Here is a 19,162-nt window from a genome sequence, read left to right as displayed (position 1 = left end):
GATGGGGAGCCGAGTGACTCCACCATGGCCCAAGGAGATTTCTGAGTTCATGTGGCCTCTGCTTGCTGCATACAGCGTGTGGTTAACAGCTGGAGAAACCCCCTCCCTGCTCCCACAAGTTGGAGTTGTCAAATATACACCAAGAAAGAAAAATGCCACCTCTGCTTAACATTTTCTTGTCGGGCACAAGGGCCAGAGCCTTGGGTTTGAGCATTTTGAGTAGCAGTCGCTGTAACTTCACACCACACACAGCTGCACTGTGATAAAATTCTGAGATTTCTAGAGAGACTGAAGACTTGACCCTGTGCCACTTAATACTGACCTCCTAACCACTGTGATGATCAAGTCAACTGCTGGAGGTTTGGGGGTGAGGGGGCGGCGGGGGACACAAAACCACCTTTAAAGGTTTCCAAGCACAGGGTGTGTGCTGAGCACAGAGGCTGGAACCCCGGCCCTTCAATAGAGAAGACACCATATAGAAGTCACCCTAGGTGGCATGTGGTAGTGGGACAGAACCTTTATGGGGGTTTGCCGTGGAGGAGCACCTCGGAGGAGGCTGGTCTTTTCACTTGTAGGAAACATGGGAAACACCATTTCCTGACCTTCCTAGTCTCTGACCTGGCCGGTGACAAAGTCAAGGACAAACTGCATGGAACAGCCGAAGCATTCTCCTCTGATGTCCCACTGCTCCAGAAGCCTCGAGGACCCCGCCTGCCGGGGGCTGGCTAGGGCCACATCAAAAGCTCACTCCTAAAAACTGATTGTTACACTAAGTTCACCAAGACTGATTTTAGGTGTTTGTTTGTTTTGTTTTTTTTTTTTTTTACATAAAAGAATAAACCATACACATGCAAAAAAAAAAAAAAAAAAAAAAAAAACCACTAAGCTTAACTATCGTAAATGTCTTATTACATGCAGAACCCTCCACTCTGAACTCAGCCCAATCTTTACCTCTCCCATCAGTGTCTAAATATACTCAGGCCTCTCCCACCTATAGCCAGATGTGCTCCAACTCAGAAGTCATTCTCTGTGGGTATGTCTGGATACTGCAGTGGACAGAAACCACTGTCTACTGAAAATTCAAGACTCGGTATCACACCATTTTTAAGAACCAGATGTCCCTACTTTGGTCCCTCTCCTGTCTCAGTGTTTACGAGCAGACACACCCAGGATGCTATGTGCTCTGAACAGTGGCCACTCCACCCGACCGGCCCTCTGCAGCAGGGCCACCCCTGACACTCATCACTGTACAACACAGCCTCTGGGGCACTGGCTCCCCAGCCTTGTCCACTCAGCTTGTGTGTGACCACCCAAAAGCAGACACCTAGCTCCCTCTTCTCAGCTGGTGTATACCATCTTGATTCCTTGAAGAGCCCCCCACGTCTCTTTTAACAGACAATAAACGTCACCGTTACATAAACTATTTTATTTAAATAAAACCAGGACTGGCCCTCTCCCACGCGCACCAGCACATGCACTCGCACAATCATGTCCTCCATTTCTGTTCTTCCTGAACAGCTACCTCAAACCCCACAGGTTCTCATTGTGACCATCCTTGAAACCTGAAAATTGGGAGATCCCATGCGAGTCACGGGCACGCTTCTCCCAGCCCTGGGCAAGCACTCTCCTCGTCCTCCTGGAGGGACAGGTCTGTTCTTCCAAGGGACCCAGATCTGGCGTGGTTTCCCTTCACACAACCCAGGAGCAGCACCCAGAGCTGCTCTCTGAAGTTGGAACCCCTCACTTCTAGTCAACTCTTCTCACATAAGAGAGGAGGCTTTGCGACCATGCTTAAGTGCTCTCCAAAGGTTCCTGGCATAGGTACCATCTGTTGTGAGGAAGAACGATAGAGAGCAGTTGAGCACCAAGTTCCCTAATGCCACCCTGTAGGAGGGTGCCAAGCTCCAGTTCAACCTCTACCAAGAAAAAGCAAGCCCAGCGCCACACATGGGGAAGGCGGGGATGGCACGACCTCAGCCTTGAGAAACTCACATTTCTACCCTCCAGCACAGACCTCACCAGGGACCCACTAGCACCTTGACAATTGTAAGGGCTCAGCCCAACTGGAGACACACCACAGACAATGGCCACTTGGAGTTGGCCCAAATGCCTGTGCTGATAAAGGGGTTCAACTCCCCCACCTGACACTGAATGAAGGACACACAGCTCAGCGGCTAAGGTCACAAGAGGTGCACTGACAGAGGTGGTGTCTTCCAGAGGCACATGGACATTTCACATATTGCTCACAGGCAAGCTGGGACAGGAGAAGAGCACAGGCTGCTGGGAACTCAGCAGCATATCTAGGGCACGCCCCAGGGAAGACAGGGCCTGTCCAACCACTTGGGCTAGGAAGCTCACGTTCTCACATGACCTCCAGTGTGTTCTAGACCAAGTTCCCTGAGGGGGAAAAGCCAGACAAACGGAAGTCAGGTCAGAAGAGGAAAACAAGAGGGCATCAGAGAGATGGGAGATCCAGCAGAGGAAGAGGAGACAGGGCCAGAGAGCAAGCCTTCTAGGTGGGTAAGGCAAAGAGAGAGCTACCTCCTGAGAGAAAGAACAGTGAGGAAGCTAGGGACACAGGACTGAGACAGCCGATCTTGCCCGAGGAAGACTGCAGACCAGGATCTGGAGCAAACAGGACTTGAGGAGGGAAGGCCTGTGGGGCCCTGATTGCCCATGGTAGAAATCAAGCTAGCTCTGGCCACAGAGCTACAGACTGACACTGCGTTGGTGCCGGCCCCCTCGGACTCCGCTGTCACTTCCCCGGCGTCCCCGGCTCTGGGCTCCCAGTTCTTGGCCATCTAGACTAGCATGGTCCGAGAGGCCACGCAGGTGTTCCACTGAGTCACACTTCTGCAGGTCAGAGGCCACAGTGCGTAGACTTAATAGGCTCAGCGTGTCCGTATCTGGGCCTGGGCCAGGTCCAAGGCTGCTGCCCTCCTCTAGGCCCCCACCCTCCGCCCCTTCAATCCCACTGTCCCCATCCTCAGTGCCCTCAGGTCCAGCTTCAGCCCCAACAGGGGAGGATCGCCGTGGGCCCAGGGGGTGAGGGGGCAAGCCCCGGCGCCTGGCATGAATCTGCTCGCTGATCTGCTCCAGATTACGCAGGGCCACCGAGTAGCGGGTCTTGGCCTGTGCCACCTGCTGCTCCAGTTCTGTCACCTTGGCCTTGTGCTCCTGCAGAAACAAACAAACAAACCAAAAAAAAAAAAAAAAAACCAAAAAAAAAAACACAGGCAAACCCTTGAGATGTCTTCAGACCCACTCGGCACGTGTCCCTAAGGTTAGACCTCTTACCTCAGAGCCCCCAGACGCCCTCAGCATCTCTGAACTGCAATACTCTCTCCAGCCCTACTGTCCTCTGAATGTTCCTCTGACCTGAGCCCCTCCTCCCAGGTCTTCACCCAACTGGCTCCTCCTCCCTTTCTCCCTCCCCCCACCTGACTGCTTCTCCCCCATTCTCACCTCCCATTACTTCTCACTTTCCCATTTACCTTTGCTTCTTGATCAGTGTTCTCTACCAACACAGGCCGCTCAGCCCTGCCTCCCACTCCTGCAGGGCCATTCTGAACACTGGCTGGTCTAGGTTTTACCCTTGTCAGTTCCAGGCCCTGACCTAAGAAGCACACCAGCACTCGCTCTACCTGCCCATCCTCCCCCATCAGCTACCTCCAGGATTTGGCTGAACTGAGCCTTGAGCTCAAAGTAGGGGCGGCTCTTGCCAATGGCCCGCCGGAGGGTCTTCTGCAGGGCCTGGACCCGAGCTTCGGCCTGCTGGCACAGCCTCGTCACACGCTGATGCTCCCGCTCACCTCGAAGACGCTCTTCCTCTGCCTCGTTCACCTGGCCCATGTTGGGCAGGGGACACACATCAGTGAGCTGGTGTACACAGGGTATCAGCCCTAGGCTGCCAATATGCACACTGCCCGGAGGGAACCTGAACAGGAAGCCTGCAAAGCCCTCTCCACCCTGCTGTCTACAGAGTAAGACAGGACTCGGGCCATAAGAGCTTCTTACCATCTCTTCTGGACACGTATCTCGAGCGCATGCTTCTGTAAACCTCTTCCCCACTGCCTTGCCTGTCATCACCTGTATGAGCTGCCCCTCAGCTCTCCTGATACCACAGAAAGTTACCACAGCCAGCTCAGTCCCTCCTAAACATGGCTGAACATCCTAAACATTGCAACTGTGCAGACATCAGTTCTGAGGCATGCCTCAGTGACAATGGCTTCAGGTCAGAGACAAGAAGCACAGAGTCATGTTGGGTTCTCATAGCTTCCACAGCCTCCCTATCTGTGTGTAGCCTGGAGCTTTATGTGAGCAGGGGACAGGTGCAGGTTCCAGGCACCTTGTCTCCCGGAACCAGGCAAGCTCATGGGTTCCCCCCAACCCCGTGGTTCCACACCCTTCCTTCTCTCACTACACTCTCTTCACAGGGCCCACCACAGAACAGTGACTTCTCTGTGTATTTAAAGAACTGAAAGACACAGTCACTATCCAGAAGTTGATACAGCCCTGAACATGCTGAAGGGGCACAATAAGCCCAGGCCAGGGCGCCCCTTTGCCCAGTCTAGTTTTAGGAGCTTGTAAATGGTATAACAAATTATACCTCCAACATACACTGACAGAGTGCAGGACCAGTGAAGGGAAAACTTTCTGGAAACAGGAACAGGGACTCACAAAGCTGAACCTAACATGTGAGTACTGAATCCAGAGCCACTGCCTGGGAGGAGCTCAGGAGTGGAGAGGAGGCTTTCTAAGAGAGAAATGGAAGAATGGAAGCTGGGAGGCTAAGCTGAGCAGACGTAGGACAGGTTCCACCTTAAAGGAAACCGAAGCTGAGGGAAGGCTGGAGTGGTAGAGGAACCAGGAGGAGTAGGGACGTAAAGGACCAGCGAAGGAGCAGGGAAGGGGATCTGCTGGCAGCACCCCTCACCTTACAGGTGGCGTGGTTGAGCATCTCCTGCCATGTAGGGTCCAGTCGATTTTTGTCAGCCATGACACCCTGCTCAGCCACAAAGACCATCTCCCGGGCGGCATTGTGCATGCTCACGGCCCGTTCGTACCGCAGTGCTGCCTTCTGTGTCTCCTGCTGGGCCTGTGGGGACAGCACCATCAGGATGGGGAGCCCGCCAGAACCCCAGTCACTGATCCCTCGAGGAGGTAAGGACAGGGAAAATGGAAGGCCCACTTATTAGAAAAAAAACTGTAGAAATAAGTAATAGGAAAGATAATGCCAGTGCATGGTGACCACATGAACTCTAGCAAACTCGCCCATATACATACACATAAATAAAAACCACTGGCATATATCAGGCTATATAGAAGATGCTTATCAGATACATGGGTTCCTTGTTTGATTGCTGTCTCCAAGGTACGTCATTATGTGTAGGCACATAGTCCAAAATCTGAAGAAAAAAAAATCTAAAAATATGTCCTCGCCCAAAATTTCAATAGACTGTTTCTCAGCTCATTGACTAAGATCAAGTATAGTATCTGTTATCAGTTCAACATAGGAAACATGCTATGCTCTACCCGAAATTAAGATAAGAGATAATCAACCAGTGCTAGCCAAGCAAAAACCTGGGGTGACCCCCAGCTTCTAGTTATAGAAAACTGACTAAAAGAGTATGTCTTATTTATATTCCATATAAATGGAAATAGCTTAGCCAGACCTAGTGCCTCACCCTCTAATTCCTACCATTTGGGAGGAAGAGGCAGGTAGGTCTCTGTGAGTTCAAGGTCAAAGTCAGCCCATTCTACACAACAAGATCCAGGACAACCAAGGGAAAAAGAAAGGAAAAAAAAAAAATAGTCCTTGGGCTTTTAAAGTATGACACAGGGCTAGGGTGTGGTTCAGTAGCAAAGTACTAATGACTGAGCCAGCTCTCCAGCCCCACAAAGCAGTCCACTACCAGAAGGTGGTTGTGGAGAGCTTTGGTGTTAAGTCATAATACAGTTATACAGAGAAGATGAAGGAACAAAAACAGCACAGATTACATGACCCCATTTTTATAGAATTCATAACAAAGTGGTTTTAAAACAAAAAAGCAAAATACAGAGACATTAGGATGGGGAAGAACACACGTTTAGCTGATGATAGAATCTAAAGAAACAGAGTCATGGCAACTAACACACTGGTTTCCAGAGCTGGTATGAACATGTGCTGGGCACACACAGCATTAAACAGCCACGAGTCAAGAATCAGCTCACGCCCTTGCCAAAAAGAGCTTGGAATACCCAAGAAACCATCCACAGACCTTATGAAGCTAAAATAGAAGAAGACCAGAATGTGGATCCCTCAGTCCTTCTTAGAAGGGAGAACAAAACAGGGGAGGAAATACAAGGCCAAATAGAGGAGCAGGGATTGAAGAAAAGATCTGCAGAGACAGCCTGACCTGGAGAACCACTGCATATGCAGCCACCAAACCCAAGCACTACTGCTAATGCCAAGAAGTGCTTACTGGCAGGAACCAGACATGAATGTCTCCTCAGAGGCTCTCCCAGAGTCATACAGATACAGATGAGGATGCTTGCAGCTAACATCAGACTGAACATAGGAACCTCAATGAAAGAGCTAGAGAAAGGGCTGAAATAGCTGAGAGATTTGCACCCTCATGGGAAGGACAACATCATCATCATCAAGGTACTGAGAGGGTGATTGGGAGAGGGAGCAGCTTCATGGAACCAAGTTGAGGGGGAGGAGGGAAGGGAATGGGGGGAGGGCATAATATTTGAAATATAAATACAGAGAATATCCAATAAAATTTTTTAAAAAATCAGTTCAGACTCTCAGACCTTTAAGCTCTGCACACGCGTATGTCTTTTAAGAAATCAGATTTCTCATACCTCATCAATCTGCACTTCTCTAAAAACAGAAATAGTTTGCACATTTCACAAAGTGATCCAGAAGTTACCAAGTCAAAGTTTTTATTATAGGTTGAGGAATAAGATATTTATAAACAGTATTATTATTAAAAAAAGAATAACTATCAATTTGGCAGTATTAATAAAATATACAAATTGAAGAAGAATTTTTAAATTCCTGAGCAAAGAGTATTCATGTGTTTGCTTTCAAATGAATGCTAATAATCAGTTTATGTTACTTAGAGCTAAATCTCTCATATATGCAAACTTAAGAAATATCTGGAAGAGGCTTGGGAGATGGCTCAAAGGTTAAGAGCACTGGCTGCTCTTCCAGAGAACCTGATCAATTCCTAGAAACCACACGGTAGCTCACAACCATCTGTAATGGGATCTGATGCCCTCTTCTGGTGTTTAGGTGTACATGTAAGCAGAATACTGTATACATAGTAAATAAATAAATCTTTATTTAAAAAAAGAAAAGAAATATCTGGAAGCTAAGGAATGGTCTGCGGAGGGGTGGGAGGAGAATGAACATCTGCTTCCCCTCCTTGCTACAATTTCTATATTTTGTTTAATTTAGATATAAAGCTATATATAGTTACAAGCTCTCTTTTGTCATCAAATTTAAGTGGTTCAAAATGTAAAACTCTGAAGAAAAGCACATTACTAAGAAGTGTCTCATATGAAAATGAGTGTAAACTGGCTAGTTTGAGTAGAGTTTGCATTGTAAGTAATAACATGGTGATGATATAGAGTAGAAACCATATGGGTCACTTATTTTGTGATAAACAAAAACCTATTCCCAGTAATAATAGCAAATATTAATGCAATAAAATGACCAAAAAAATCAAAACAGGATATTGAGCCAGTGCGTGGTGGCTCATGCCCTTAATCCCAGCACACGGTCAGGAAGCGAAGGCAGTCAGATCTCTCTGAGTTTGAGGCCAGCCTGGTCTACATAGAGAACTCTACTATAGCTAGAGCTCTGTAGAAAGACCATGTCTCAGAGAGAGGGGTGGGGGGAGACACACTAGGTGTACCCTAACCCTAACTACTAAAGCACAGCAGCAGGTGGCACCTATGGGTGGTACTTAGCACTACAGTCTTTGTCCACTGTTCCCAAGTCCCTGGGTTTGATCCCAGCCCAAGGGAAGGTGGAAGAGGGGAATGAAGAGGAAAAGAAGAGAAGGAAGAAGGAAGGATAGAAAGAATAAAGCTATTAGTGGAACTGAACAAAATTTCTTAACAGATCCCAATGCCTCCACCCAGCTTGGCCATGAGACCATTTTCTTCCATTTATGTATTTATTGTGTGTATATATATGTATATGTGTATCTCAGTACAAATGTCACACCAAACATGTGGAGGTCAGAGGACAATACACAGAGGTCAGTTCTCTCCTTTCACCATGTGGATCCCAGTGAATGATCTCGGATCGTCAGGCAGGAAGTATTTCTATCCACTGAGCCATCTCACTGGCCCAGTAACACATTCCCTACAACTTTAAGAACCTCCTCAACTCAGAGCCTGTTAAGAGCATGGCCATGCCCTTAAGTATGATGCTTTATTCCCCATTCCATACAGAGACTGAAGACTGACAGACAGACCCTGCATGAAGCCCTTCCTGATTATAGGTCAAACTGTCCTACTTAGTTCTGTCAACTTGGCACAGCCTAGAGACACCCGAAAAGGGAATCTCAGCCGAGGGACCATCCAATCTAACTGGCCTGTGGAGATGTTTATGGTGGAGATCTTGATTGTTTAACTGATGTAAAGGGGCCCAGCCCACTATGGGTGGCACCATTTCCTAGTCAAGTGGTTCTGGTCTATATAGAAAAGCTAGCTAAGTATAAGCCTTCAAATGAGCAAGCAAGCAGGGTTCCTCCATGGTTCTACCCAAGTTCTTGCTTGAGCTCCTGTGGTGTCTTCTATCAACGATGGACTGAACTGGAGGCATAAATCACATAAACCTTTTCCTCCCCTAAGGTACTTTTGGTCTTGGTATTTGTCACAGCAACAGAAATAAAGTTAGAATACAGGCATACCTCCTTAGCCAGTCGTCGAGCCTCATAGTAGGGCCGGGCCTTCTCAATACAGCTCCCCAGCTGAGAGCCCTGTGTGTTAAGCTTCCTTGCTGACTCCTGCAGGATCCTCCGGTAGGTGGTCCTGGCCTCCTGGCAAGCGATGTGGAAAACAAGCATACAGGTCACAGAACCTCGTTTCTTCAACACACCCCTTCCTCTACCACTGTCTCAACTTAGGAAAACACAAATAGAGAAATCTCCAGAGAGCAACCTAAGACTGTGAGGAAAGAGACTCACATCCAGCTGCAGCTCCACCTGGTTGATTTCCTCACTAGCCTGGTTCAGATGTTCCAGCTCCTCCTGCCAAAGAAGCATGTGAGTTAGAACAGAAGGAAGCAACCTCAAATCAACTACACTGAGCAGAGAGGAAAACCAGAAAGTCCCAGCAGACTCGGGAACAAGTGAGTCACTTGAAAAAGGGTGAGAGGGACTGTCCCAGGGGCATCTTGTCTAGGCCCCTGTAATCTTCATGGTTTCACTTAACTGAGTACTCAAACCCCCACTGCAGGGATAAGGAAACTCCAGATCTGGGAATACAGCAGACATAGAACAGGGTAGCAGTGAGCCTTACTCTCCACTAGAACACATCATTTCCTCTCAATGAGGGAAGAGTCCTAGGAGATGAAGGACTCTTCTCCCTGGCCAGGAGGACCACTCACTCAACACATACTTACTACATACTTCCTGGTACATACATTGAGAAAAATGTGGAACACAGGGGCTGGAGAGATGGCTCAGAGGTTAAGACTACTTGTTGCTCTTACAGAGGACCCAGGTTTAGTTTCCTACACCCACATGGTCGTTCACAGCCATCTGTAATTCCATTTCCAGGGCATCCAATGTCCTTTTCCAGTCTATATAAAATGTACAGGCAAAACACATGTACAGTTTTTTAAAAATCTTATACAGGAATGTAGAACACAGACACAGAGAGGTCGTGACTCACGTCTGTGAGCCACAGGCTCTCGGCAGCAGTAAATCTGTGTGAAGATGGCACCCACCTGGGCAGAAGGCCAGAGCGAGATACCTGGAGCACATCTTCCTAGCAAGAAGGCAGAGGAGGGCAAGTATTCCAGCAGAGACAAGTAAGACAAAATAAAAGCTATCTATTGTGTTTCAGGTGAAAGAAAAAGGGAAAGACTTCAAGGAAATGCAGGACACAGGACACAGAAACACCAGGGCTTGGCAGATGATCAAGGTAAGGACCAGGTAAGGGTGCAAGAGGATTTTTGACCTCCTGGACTACAACAGAAGCCCAGATCCCATCCAGTACAGTACAACCTCTCTTAGCTACTATTTAAACTATGAGTATGTATCACCCTATATCTTCCAGGGCTGTGGCATGGAGCTGGAAAGGGGGCTGGCCACGAACCATTCTCACTTGCCTAAGAAAACGTATCCAATCCCAGACCCTGAGGATCTGAGGATGCTCCTTAAGCGCCCAGGCTGTGCCAAGGGCTCTGTATCTGGAAATTCCAGGTACTTAGTTACAGGTTCCACAAAGCAGGTGCTCAACTCCAGACTATGCCTTCACAGCCCAGTCTGCCTGCTGCTCACCCATGGCAGACATTATTAGATAGCAACATCCCCATCTTAGCCCATCTCCATAGATGTGATGTTGGCTCCCACTCACCATACTTGGCCGTTCCAGTGGAATCAGGAACAAGGACATGAACCTAGGCACAGCTTGTCTCAGAAGAGCCATGAACCTGGCTGACTGTGCTGGACAGAGTCATTCGTGGAACAATGTTGTGAACGCACATAGGATAGTTCATTTTCCAAAGGCCATTTCTTTCAAACTCTTTAAGCCTCCTGGCTTAGTGTCCCTGGTACTGAGATTAAAAATGTGTACCAGCACTGGAGAGCACTGTCTGCTCTTCCAGAGGTCCTGAGTTCAAATCCCAGCAACCATATGGTGGCTCACAACCATCTATAATGAGATCTGATGTCCTCTTCTGGTGTTTCTGAAGATAGCTACTTATATAGAATAAACAAATCTTTAAGGGAGGAGGAAGGGGAGTTGTGGGAGGAGAGTATAACATTTGAAATGTAAATACAGAGAATATCCAATTAAAAAAAAAAGAACATTAAAAAAATGTATACCAGCATTGCCTGGTACATGCACACCTTTAATCTCAGCACTTGAGAGGCAAAGGTAGGCAGATTCAAGGCTAGCCTGGTCTACAGAGTGAATTCCAGGACAGGTCTACACAGAGAAATCCTATCTCAAAACAAACAAACAAAAACAAAAAAATCAAAACTGTGCACCACCACACTCAGCTATCAACCCAACATTTAAAAAGTAAAACTAGAACTGGGGGGCTGGAGAGACGGCTCAGAGGTTAAGAGCACTGACTGTTCTTCCAGAGATCCTGAGTTCAAATAAATTCCAGCAACCATATGGTGGCTCACAACCATATGTAATGAGATCTGATGCCCTCTTCTGGTGTGTCTGAAGACAGCTACAGTGTACTCATAAATAAAGAAATCTTAAAAAAAAAAAAAAACCCACTAGAACTGGGCCTGGTGGCTCGCACTTTTAATCCCAACTCTTGGAAGGCAGAGGCAGAAAGGTCTCTATGAGCTCAAGACCAGCCTAATCTATACAGCAAGTTCCAGGGCTACAGAGTAAAACCCTGTGTTGTTTTATTTCTTGTTTATTTGTTTGATTGATTTTTTTTTCCTTAGTTAAATATAGGAACTACCACCCCTTACAATTAAAAAAGAAAAAGAAAAAAAAAAATCCCTGCTGCCAATTATAGTGTCACGTACCTGTAACCCCAACATTTGCAAAGCTGAGACAGAGATGGTAAGTTCAAGGTCACCCTGAACAAAACACTACAAGTGTGTTGACAGATCAGCCTAGTGCTCACGACACTCCAACAGGACAAAGAGAAGCCCCCATGGTAGGCAGGGAGAAGCAGCCCAAGCTGAAGCACAATGGCAGGGCACAGTGGGAGGCCACTGAGCACCCAAAGTGCTGTTGTGGACAGTCAGCAACACATTCCATTTGGCCTGTTCCACTAGGAACTCCTGGCACTCATTGAAAATGGAATTCAGGGAGGACAGAGTCTGAGTCAGCATGCATCATCTGTCAGAAAGCTAGCAGCAGCAGGAGGATGACCTTCTTGGGACACCCTGGATACATTCCCAGAATGCCAGGCCACTGAGTCAAAGCATGGGCGCTTGACTACAGTGTTTCTGTTCCACTCTGGACGCTCCCAGTCCTCTTTGGCAGATGATGAGTCAGTAGGGCTAGGGTGATGACTCTTGTTTTAGTTATGCCAACGCTCGAGTTGAGGACTCTGAGGTTGCAACGTCACCCTGAAGAACTGGGAGTTAAGCGAGTGTGTCCATGGATCACGGTGGCACAGACCTATAATCTCAGACTCAGGATGCAGAGACAAAAGGATCAGGAATTCAAGCCAGCATGAGCGATACAGTGAGTTTAAAACCACCCTGAACTACATGAAATACTGTCTTACCAAAATAAGGGGTGGGGTCCGGTGGGGCAGGCAGAGAAAACCAGAGAGGACAGGCCAACCCTGGCATCACCAAACCCTTTGTCCAACACCCCCCACTTCTATCTACCAAGACCCTCTTTCTGAAAGCTGGAGGACATAAGGAACTCCAGTAATTCAATGAGGCCCCGATGGAGACACAGCCTTTTCTGGAATGGCAAACAAACACATACTGCAGGCCCCTATGGCCTAGTCTCCCATCTACTTCCAGAGAGATCTCACCAGATGACAATCATTAGCTACCTGCCTGTCAGCCGTGGAAACCCAGCCCCACATTAGAGAGCTTCACCCTGAGGAAAATCATTTGAGAAATTCAAAAAATTCTAAAATAGGTCAGAGCCCGACCTCTGGGCTACCATTGCCTAGTGGACCTGGCCCTGGTCATGCTTTCATTTCAATCTCATCCTATCCAGCAAAGTAAGCGAGAATGTTTCTTAAAGATCTTTCGAGGATCCTGATGGATCTGCTAATGGAGACACATTAAATGTGTTCATCCAGAAAAGCAGACACTCCCTGAAGGAACTGAAGTATATTTTCAAGGCATGTGATACAGAATACTATCAACATTAAAATGAACTTCAAACATATACTAACTCACCTCCTCAGCACCCAAAAAACTGCTACTACACAAGGCAAATGCTGTGCTCTCCACCTGAAAACTGTGGACTCATGCCAGAAAGGAATAGCTCACCAATGCTCCATTATAAGCTCAAATACAACCCAAGGAGCCTTAGTACACACACACACACACACACACACAGGCACACATACACATGCACATACACATGCACACATACATACACACATACACAAGCACACACACATGCACACATACATACACACATACACAGGCACACTTACACACTCACACACACATGCACACACACACTCACCCACACCCATACCAGGACAGGATTTACTTTCTTTGCAATTCATTGAAATTACCCAGTAAGGTTTATTGATGGAGAAGCCCAAGAATTCAAGCTCTAGGATGTTCTGGCTAAGTAGAAGGAGTTAAACACTTTCCCAATAACAGAATTTCAGAGATGCAACCTACCTAAATGGTAGACCTGGGCCCCAAACACACAGCACATACTGGCATTTAGCAGCCCAAGAAACGTTCCTATACGGTCCATCTTAGATAATACCCTGAAACACTACAGATAACTAAGCTTGTCCTAGACAGCCAGCCCCTCCACAGTCTTCCTCATATCCAGTTCCCTGCTGTCTCTTACACAACCACGTCTCTGGTTTACCAACTAGACTGTGCACATTCCATGACAGCAAACTGTTCTTCTGATATTCTTTTGGTAAACAAACAATTCCAAGAGCCAGGAATGTATATTAAGGACCGATCGAAACTGATATAAATCTTTGCAATTTAAGAGATTCCCTGCTGGGCATGGTGGCATGCACTTTAATCCCAGAACTCAGGAGGCAAAAGCAAGCAGATCTCTGAGTTTTAGGCCACCCTAACTCTACAAATCAAGTTCCAGGACCGCCAGGGCTACACAGAATATCCTGTCTCAAAGACAGGGGACGGGGTTGATGTCCTTATAGGCCCAAACCTTACAAGGCCTTTCAAATACCTGAAAGGTCTCACAACTCAAATGATTCTGAGACACCCCTGAGAAGGTAAAGAGGGGGGAAAGAGTTCCTCAGCCTCAAATCTGTCTCTTAGTCTTGGTCGCCTCCTCTTGCCTCCAGTATACATAAGGTATCTGAGCTAGCAATCCCTTTGCTTATTCAGAAACGACAATTAAAGGATCTATGCCCCAAGCACTCAGGCAGGGTCCCTGCTCTCCATCAGCACTTCAGAAACACTTTTGGCACTTGTCACACTGAACTACCATGTTTTGGGTACACACTTGCTTTCCTTCCCCACTGCGACCAACTGTGAGAGATAAGTCTAAGGCCTCATTCATGTAACAGCTCTTCAGCAAGTCTGCCATCTGGCCTTCCTACCTCCATCAGTTCTCTCACCTGTATCCTAGGATCCAGTTCTTCCTCCTCTCTAGGGGACAATTTGGTCTCACTGCTGTTGCTTCCACCTCCTCCAGGCTCCTCTGCGACAGGGCTCCTAGGGACTTCATCCTCTACAACTTCTGGCCGCAGTTCCCCCTGTGGAGTCTCCCGGCCCCCTGGAGCCTTTTTGAGATCAGCCATGCTGGCTGGAAGAGGGCAGAGCCCTATGCACAAGAGAGGGCTGGCATGCTGGGACCAGGGCCCCAGCTTGAGGCTTCCTGGGCTTTGGATGTAATAGAGAAGGGTTTTCTCTTCTCAAAGGCCGAAAAGAAGGAGCACAGAAGGGCCTCGCGTTCAGTTAGAGGCTGAGATTCAAACTGCTAATGAGGTCCCTATAACTAAAGACTCGTCTGTGCAAAAGTTCTTCACACCCCACCACAGGGAGTCCACCAAGAGACCCCAACAACAACAGCTCCAAACCAGGGAGCAAAGGGGGCCTGGATCCTGGGCCGACGCCTGTGAAGAGGAGCACCATTCGGGAGGGTAGAGGCAGGCGCCTCCAGGCTGTGGCGGCAGACGGAGAGAAGGCTAAATCCAAGCAGAGGATAGGAGATGCGCCTCTGGGGAGCTGCGGGAGAAAAAAAGGCCAAATTACATATGATGTCAGCATCAGAACCTTGGCCAGCAGCCTCCTTCAAGTCCAGGGTCTCCCAAAGACACCACTGTATTCCCAACACACACTCCCATGATCCGACTAGTAGCCAGCTCAACTTCTTTCCTCAGGCCTCAAGGACTTCAGGTTCGACTCTGCGCCCGTCCCTGCTCCTTTCGCAGCCCCTCTACAGTCCCTCCCCTTCCAAACTTCCTTCTGAGCCCCACCCTCTCCACCACACCCTTTTAGATGAGGCCCGTCCCCTCTCTACCCGGACCGGCTTTGCAATTTCATCTCTGTCCCCCAATCTTGCCTCTCCAGCCCTGGGGGCCATCTAAGCCTCCAGGCTCCAACCGCATACTCTTTCGCGGACCCAACGTCTGAGTCCCAGCCATCCCATAAAACCAGGAGGAAAAAAATCCCCTTCCCGGCTTTACCTCAGTTTACCTTCTTATACGGGGAGCATCTACGGAGCAAACAATCTTCCCCCTCCCTCCGCAACAAGACCGTCCAACCAAAAACGCCCTGGCGGAGAGGAAACGGAAATACGCCATCGCGTAACAACGCTATTTTTCTCTCTTCCTCTCTGACTAGTATTGCCCAATGTAAATTCAACGCTCGGCGTGCTAGCTTTCAGCGTCCGTACAAGATGGCAGCACTCTGTGTCCAACGTCGCCGTTCCTTGCTTCTAGTTCACCCACAAACCAAGCCTAAATGAAATAAAGGCATGAGTATGAGTTTCTGAGGAAAACTACAGCAGATGATGGAGATCGATAGTCCCTCCAAATTCGAGAAATGCTAGCAATAGTGTCGTACCAGAGAGCGGCCATCTTTGTCTCAGGAACAAGGGCGGGGTTGTGGACAGTCACTGCTGGCGTAAACAGGAAGTGAGGTGGCTTCCGGTTCCGGCGGTCTCCGCGCTCCGGTCGGGTATTGTTAACAAAACGAAAATGGTTTTTCAAAGGTGATTTTTTTTTTTTTTTTTTTTTTTTTTCTTTCCTTCCCGGTTCAGTGAAGCCGGCGGACTCTAGGTGAACACAGGTGGGTGAACCTCTCCCGAGATCGGCAGCGGACGCCATCTCTCCCGCTAAGTAGCAGGCCTCACGGGGCGACGGCTACGCCGTGCATGCTGAGGATCTCACTGTTAACTCACTTTCCAAGAGGAGGCGGAGGCTCGCCCATTGTATCACTCCCTATCCCATTAATGGGTGGTCTGGATGTCAGTGCTATGTATGGCTGTGCAAAAAGGACCGAGGCTATGGGAAGACGTGCAGGGTGAAGTGCTTGCTTGGTACAAATAAATGTCTGACGGCCTCGGGGCCTCAGGCTTTTCCGTGTAGATGAATCATGTATCTGAGCCAAATTCTCTTCCCCTTGAGTTCTATCGAACCTAATCCGTGTTTAGTAAAGTGGTGAAGAAAAGATTCTGTTTAGTCAGTTGCTGCATTTGTGTAGGGGTCTTTAGGTGTTCTGCGGGGAATGAGAATGAAGGAGGACGGGGTTCCATAGTCTAAAGTGAAAGGAATTCCAGAGCTGGTCACTGTTAGGGTCCAGGAGTTTACCCACAAACCACAGGAACATCAATCTCAGTCAGACAGGGATAGTTTGTTGAACACACACCCCAAGGCCGATAGAAGTTGCTTGGGCTTCGGAACTGAACGCTAGGATCATGAACGTTCAGGATCAGATTATATAGGCAGAAAACCATAATGAAGTCACAAGCATGGGCGGGAAGGGCTATAGGGTGATTGATTAGCCTTCTTCCATTTTTTTCTTTCTTTCTTTTTTTCTTTTTCTTTTTCTTTTTCTTTTTTTTTTTTTTTTTTTTTTTTTTTTTTTTTTTTTTTTTAGTACTTTAGCCACAGCAGTTCAAGCTGACCTTTATCTTGCTTGACTCTGAGTGAAGGCTATGATTGGGGAATTTGCAAGAAGTATGATTGGGAAATTTGCAAAAAGAACGAACGATCCTCAAACCATAACAAACCTCTGATTATAACAACTTGACCTCGGTCTGAGCCAAACTCTTCTCTGTGTCAGCAATCTGAGATGGCTGGCAGGCCTGAAGCAAAATGGCCACAGGGAGGCTATTTTGCCAGGGAGGCAGTGCCAGAGAAGCAGGCTTCAACTGTCCATGCTATGAGGCCAGCATGTTTCTAGTTAGCAGTTATGTTTAAAAGTATTGTGTGGATTATCAAACCACACAATAAACCGAGGTTCTCAGCCTTCCTGGTTCTGCCTCAAGTTGTGCTAACCCCCACCCACCCATCCACACACACACTGTAAAATTATTTAGTTGCTACTTCACAACTGTAATTTTGCTACTGTTGTGAATTAAAATGTACATATCTGACATTCAGGTATGATGTCAGGAATGATAGGTGACCCCCTCCCCCAAAGGGTCACAGCCTACAGGCTGAGAACCACTGGTGTAAAGGATTGTACAGCTAGTTATAGGAGCCAGTACAGTGGGGGAGAGATTGGACTCCAACTAGAGTATGAACAAGGGGGAACTATATAACCAAAGATCAGTGTTGGGGGGTTAGTAGATAGAAATTTGATATGAGGAGAAAGTAGGATAAAGGGGACTGGCTAAGCCAACCTATCTGGATTTTTGCTAAAGACAGTCCTGAAAGGCTTGAGTCTAGAATCGGGAGCCTGACTTGCAGGATTGGTAGAGAAGTGGTCTTGGTAAACTCACAAAGTTCTTCATTAAAACCAGGTTTTACAAGATAATGTACTGATAGGCCTAGAAAAAGTTAGACCAAAGAATCTTTTTGTTGTTGTTGTTTCTCCAAGACTGGGGCATGAAAACCCTGTGTTTCCTAATGACTGCATTACAAAGATGTATGGCCCTTGGCTTCTTGAGAAGGGTACTCCTAAAGACTGCATTCACTTCTCATTCTATTGAGAGATCCCATGATTTGTTAACTCTCCCAAAATCTTTACCCACTCCGATTTCTAAATGGTCCACATTAGATGAAGAACTATCTTTTTGGGCTACCCAGTAAATACAAAACACTAACAAAAAAAAGTGGATGTTGTATAATTTTGATGATATCTGCTAACATAAGCAAAAATACTGCATCCTGTTTAGAGTGTCTTTTAAAATCATTGGGCAAGTCCAGGTTTATAATCACTTTTCACTAAATAACCCCCCTTCATATGTAATTTGTCTGTTTAATTTTTATTTATTTTGCTGTGTGTGTGAATGTCCGAACACGTGCCTACTTCCGCTTGTGTGGAGATTGGAGGACAATTCTCGGGGATCATCCCCTGCTGATATCTTGTATGATCTGGGAATCAAACTCAGGCTGTGAGGTCTGTACTAAAGAGCCTCTACCCACTAAGATATTGTTACAATCCTCAGGCTTGTGTTTTCTTTTAAGGCTAGAAGCCATGATAGGATAAAAATAATAGACAAGGAGCCATATTTATTTTTATTATGAAAATTAATCGACAGTAAAGTAGAAAGCAAGGTTTGGGTTTTTTCATATGTCACCTGCCTGTATAACATGGAGGGCCTAAAACCCAGCAGGCAATGTGTGGGTTTGGACTAAGGTGTGGAAATGTGTTTAATCATCAAATAATACTTATCTTAATTTTAGGGCATGGTGGTCACACCTTTAGTCCCAACACAGGGAGGCAGAGCAAGTGGACCTCTGAGTTTGGAGCCACCCTAGTGTACATAGCAAATTCCAGGCCAGCCAGGGCTGCACAGTGAGACCCTATCTCAAAACAAAAGCCTGCCTGTTCCGCAAGTGACAGGTTAGCAGCTCAGTAATCGAAGTCTTTTACTTACTCCTAACCACAACCGTATGTAACATCTGGCTGTGCCAGTTTCACTGTCTGCACCTAGAAAAGAACACCATGGAAACCACCAGAAAGCTGAACCCACATGTACATACAAATATATTTATGTGACATTTCAATCTGTAGTCATCTAAAAAGTAAACAACTGTGAAGTTGTTACAAAATAAACCACTCAGAAAAGGGGGAGGGGAACTGGGGAGGATCTGCCTGAGGAGGGGGCTGATAATTGTGATGGGGGACTGGGGAGGATCTGCCTGAGGAGG

The 19,162-nt window shown here is 47.2% G+C and overlaps 1 protein-coding gene across 2 annotated transcripts; it reads right to left on the bottom strand.

The window, feature by feature from the left end:
* Positions 1-1,421: 1,421 nt before the first annotated feature.
* On the bottom strand, positions 1,422-15,601 carry SH3BP5L (SH3 binding domain protein 5 like). Of its 2 annotated transcripts, none has more exons than XM_080922697.1 (7): positions 15,527-15,601; positions 14,456-15,065; positions 9,189-9,251; positions 8,913-9,041; positions 4,937-5,098; positions 3,670-3,843; positions 1,422-3,177 (listed from the first exon to the last, which is right to left on the bottom strand). In XM_080922697.1, the coding sequence occupies exons 2-7, from the start codon at positions 14,636-14,638 to the stop codon at positions 2,710-2,712; spliced, it is 1,179 nt and encodes a 392-aa protein (XP_080778823.1). In that variant the 5' UTR covers positions 14,639-15,065; positions 15,527-15,601; the 3' UTR covers positions 1,422-2,709. The 2 variants fall into 2 exon arrangements, with proteins under 2 accessions (XP_080778823.1, XP_080778822.1); XM_080922696.1 differs by having other exon boundaries at positions 15,537-15,598.
* Between the last annotated feature and the right edge of the window lie 3,561 nt (positions 15,602-19,162).

The sequence above is a fragment of the Micromys minutus genome (assembly GCF_963924665.1).
Source record: "Micromys minutus genome assembly, chromosome: 10".
In the NCBI taxonomy this organism is placed as follows: domain Eukaryota; kingdom Metazoa; phylum Chordata; class Mammalia; order Rodentia; family Muridae; genus Micromys; species Micromys minutus.
This window is presented reverse-complemented; position numbering and strand designations above follow the sequence as displayed.

What these genes read in the sequence shown, in the direction of transcription:
- SH3BP5L (XM_080922697.1), bottom strand. Translation starts at nt 14,638, where the DNA reads ATGGCTGATCTCAAAAAGGCTCCAGGGGGCCGGGAGACTCCACAGGGG. An exon ending in TCAACCACGCCACCTGTAAG is followed by an intron (nt 3,844 to 4,936) that starts GTGAGGGGTGCT and finishes AACATGGGCCAG; the next exon opens with GTGAACGAGGCAGAGGAAGA. An exon ending in AGTTCAGCCAAATCCTGGAG is followed by an intron (nt 3,178 to 3,669) that starts GTAGCTGATGGG and finishes TTGTTTCTGCAG; the next exon opens with GAGCACAAGGCCAAGGTGAC.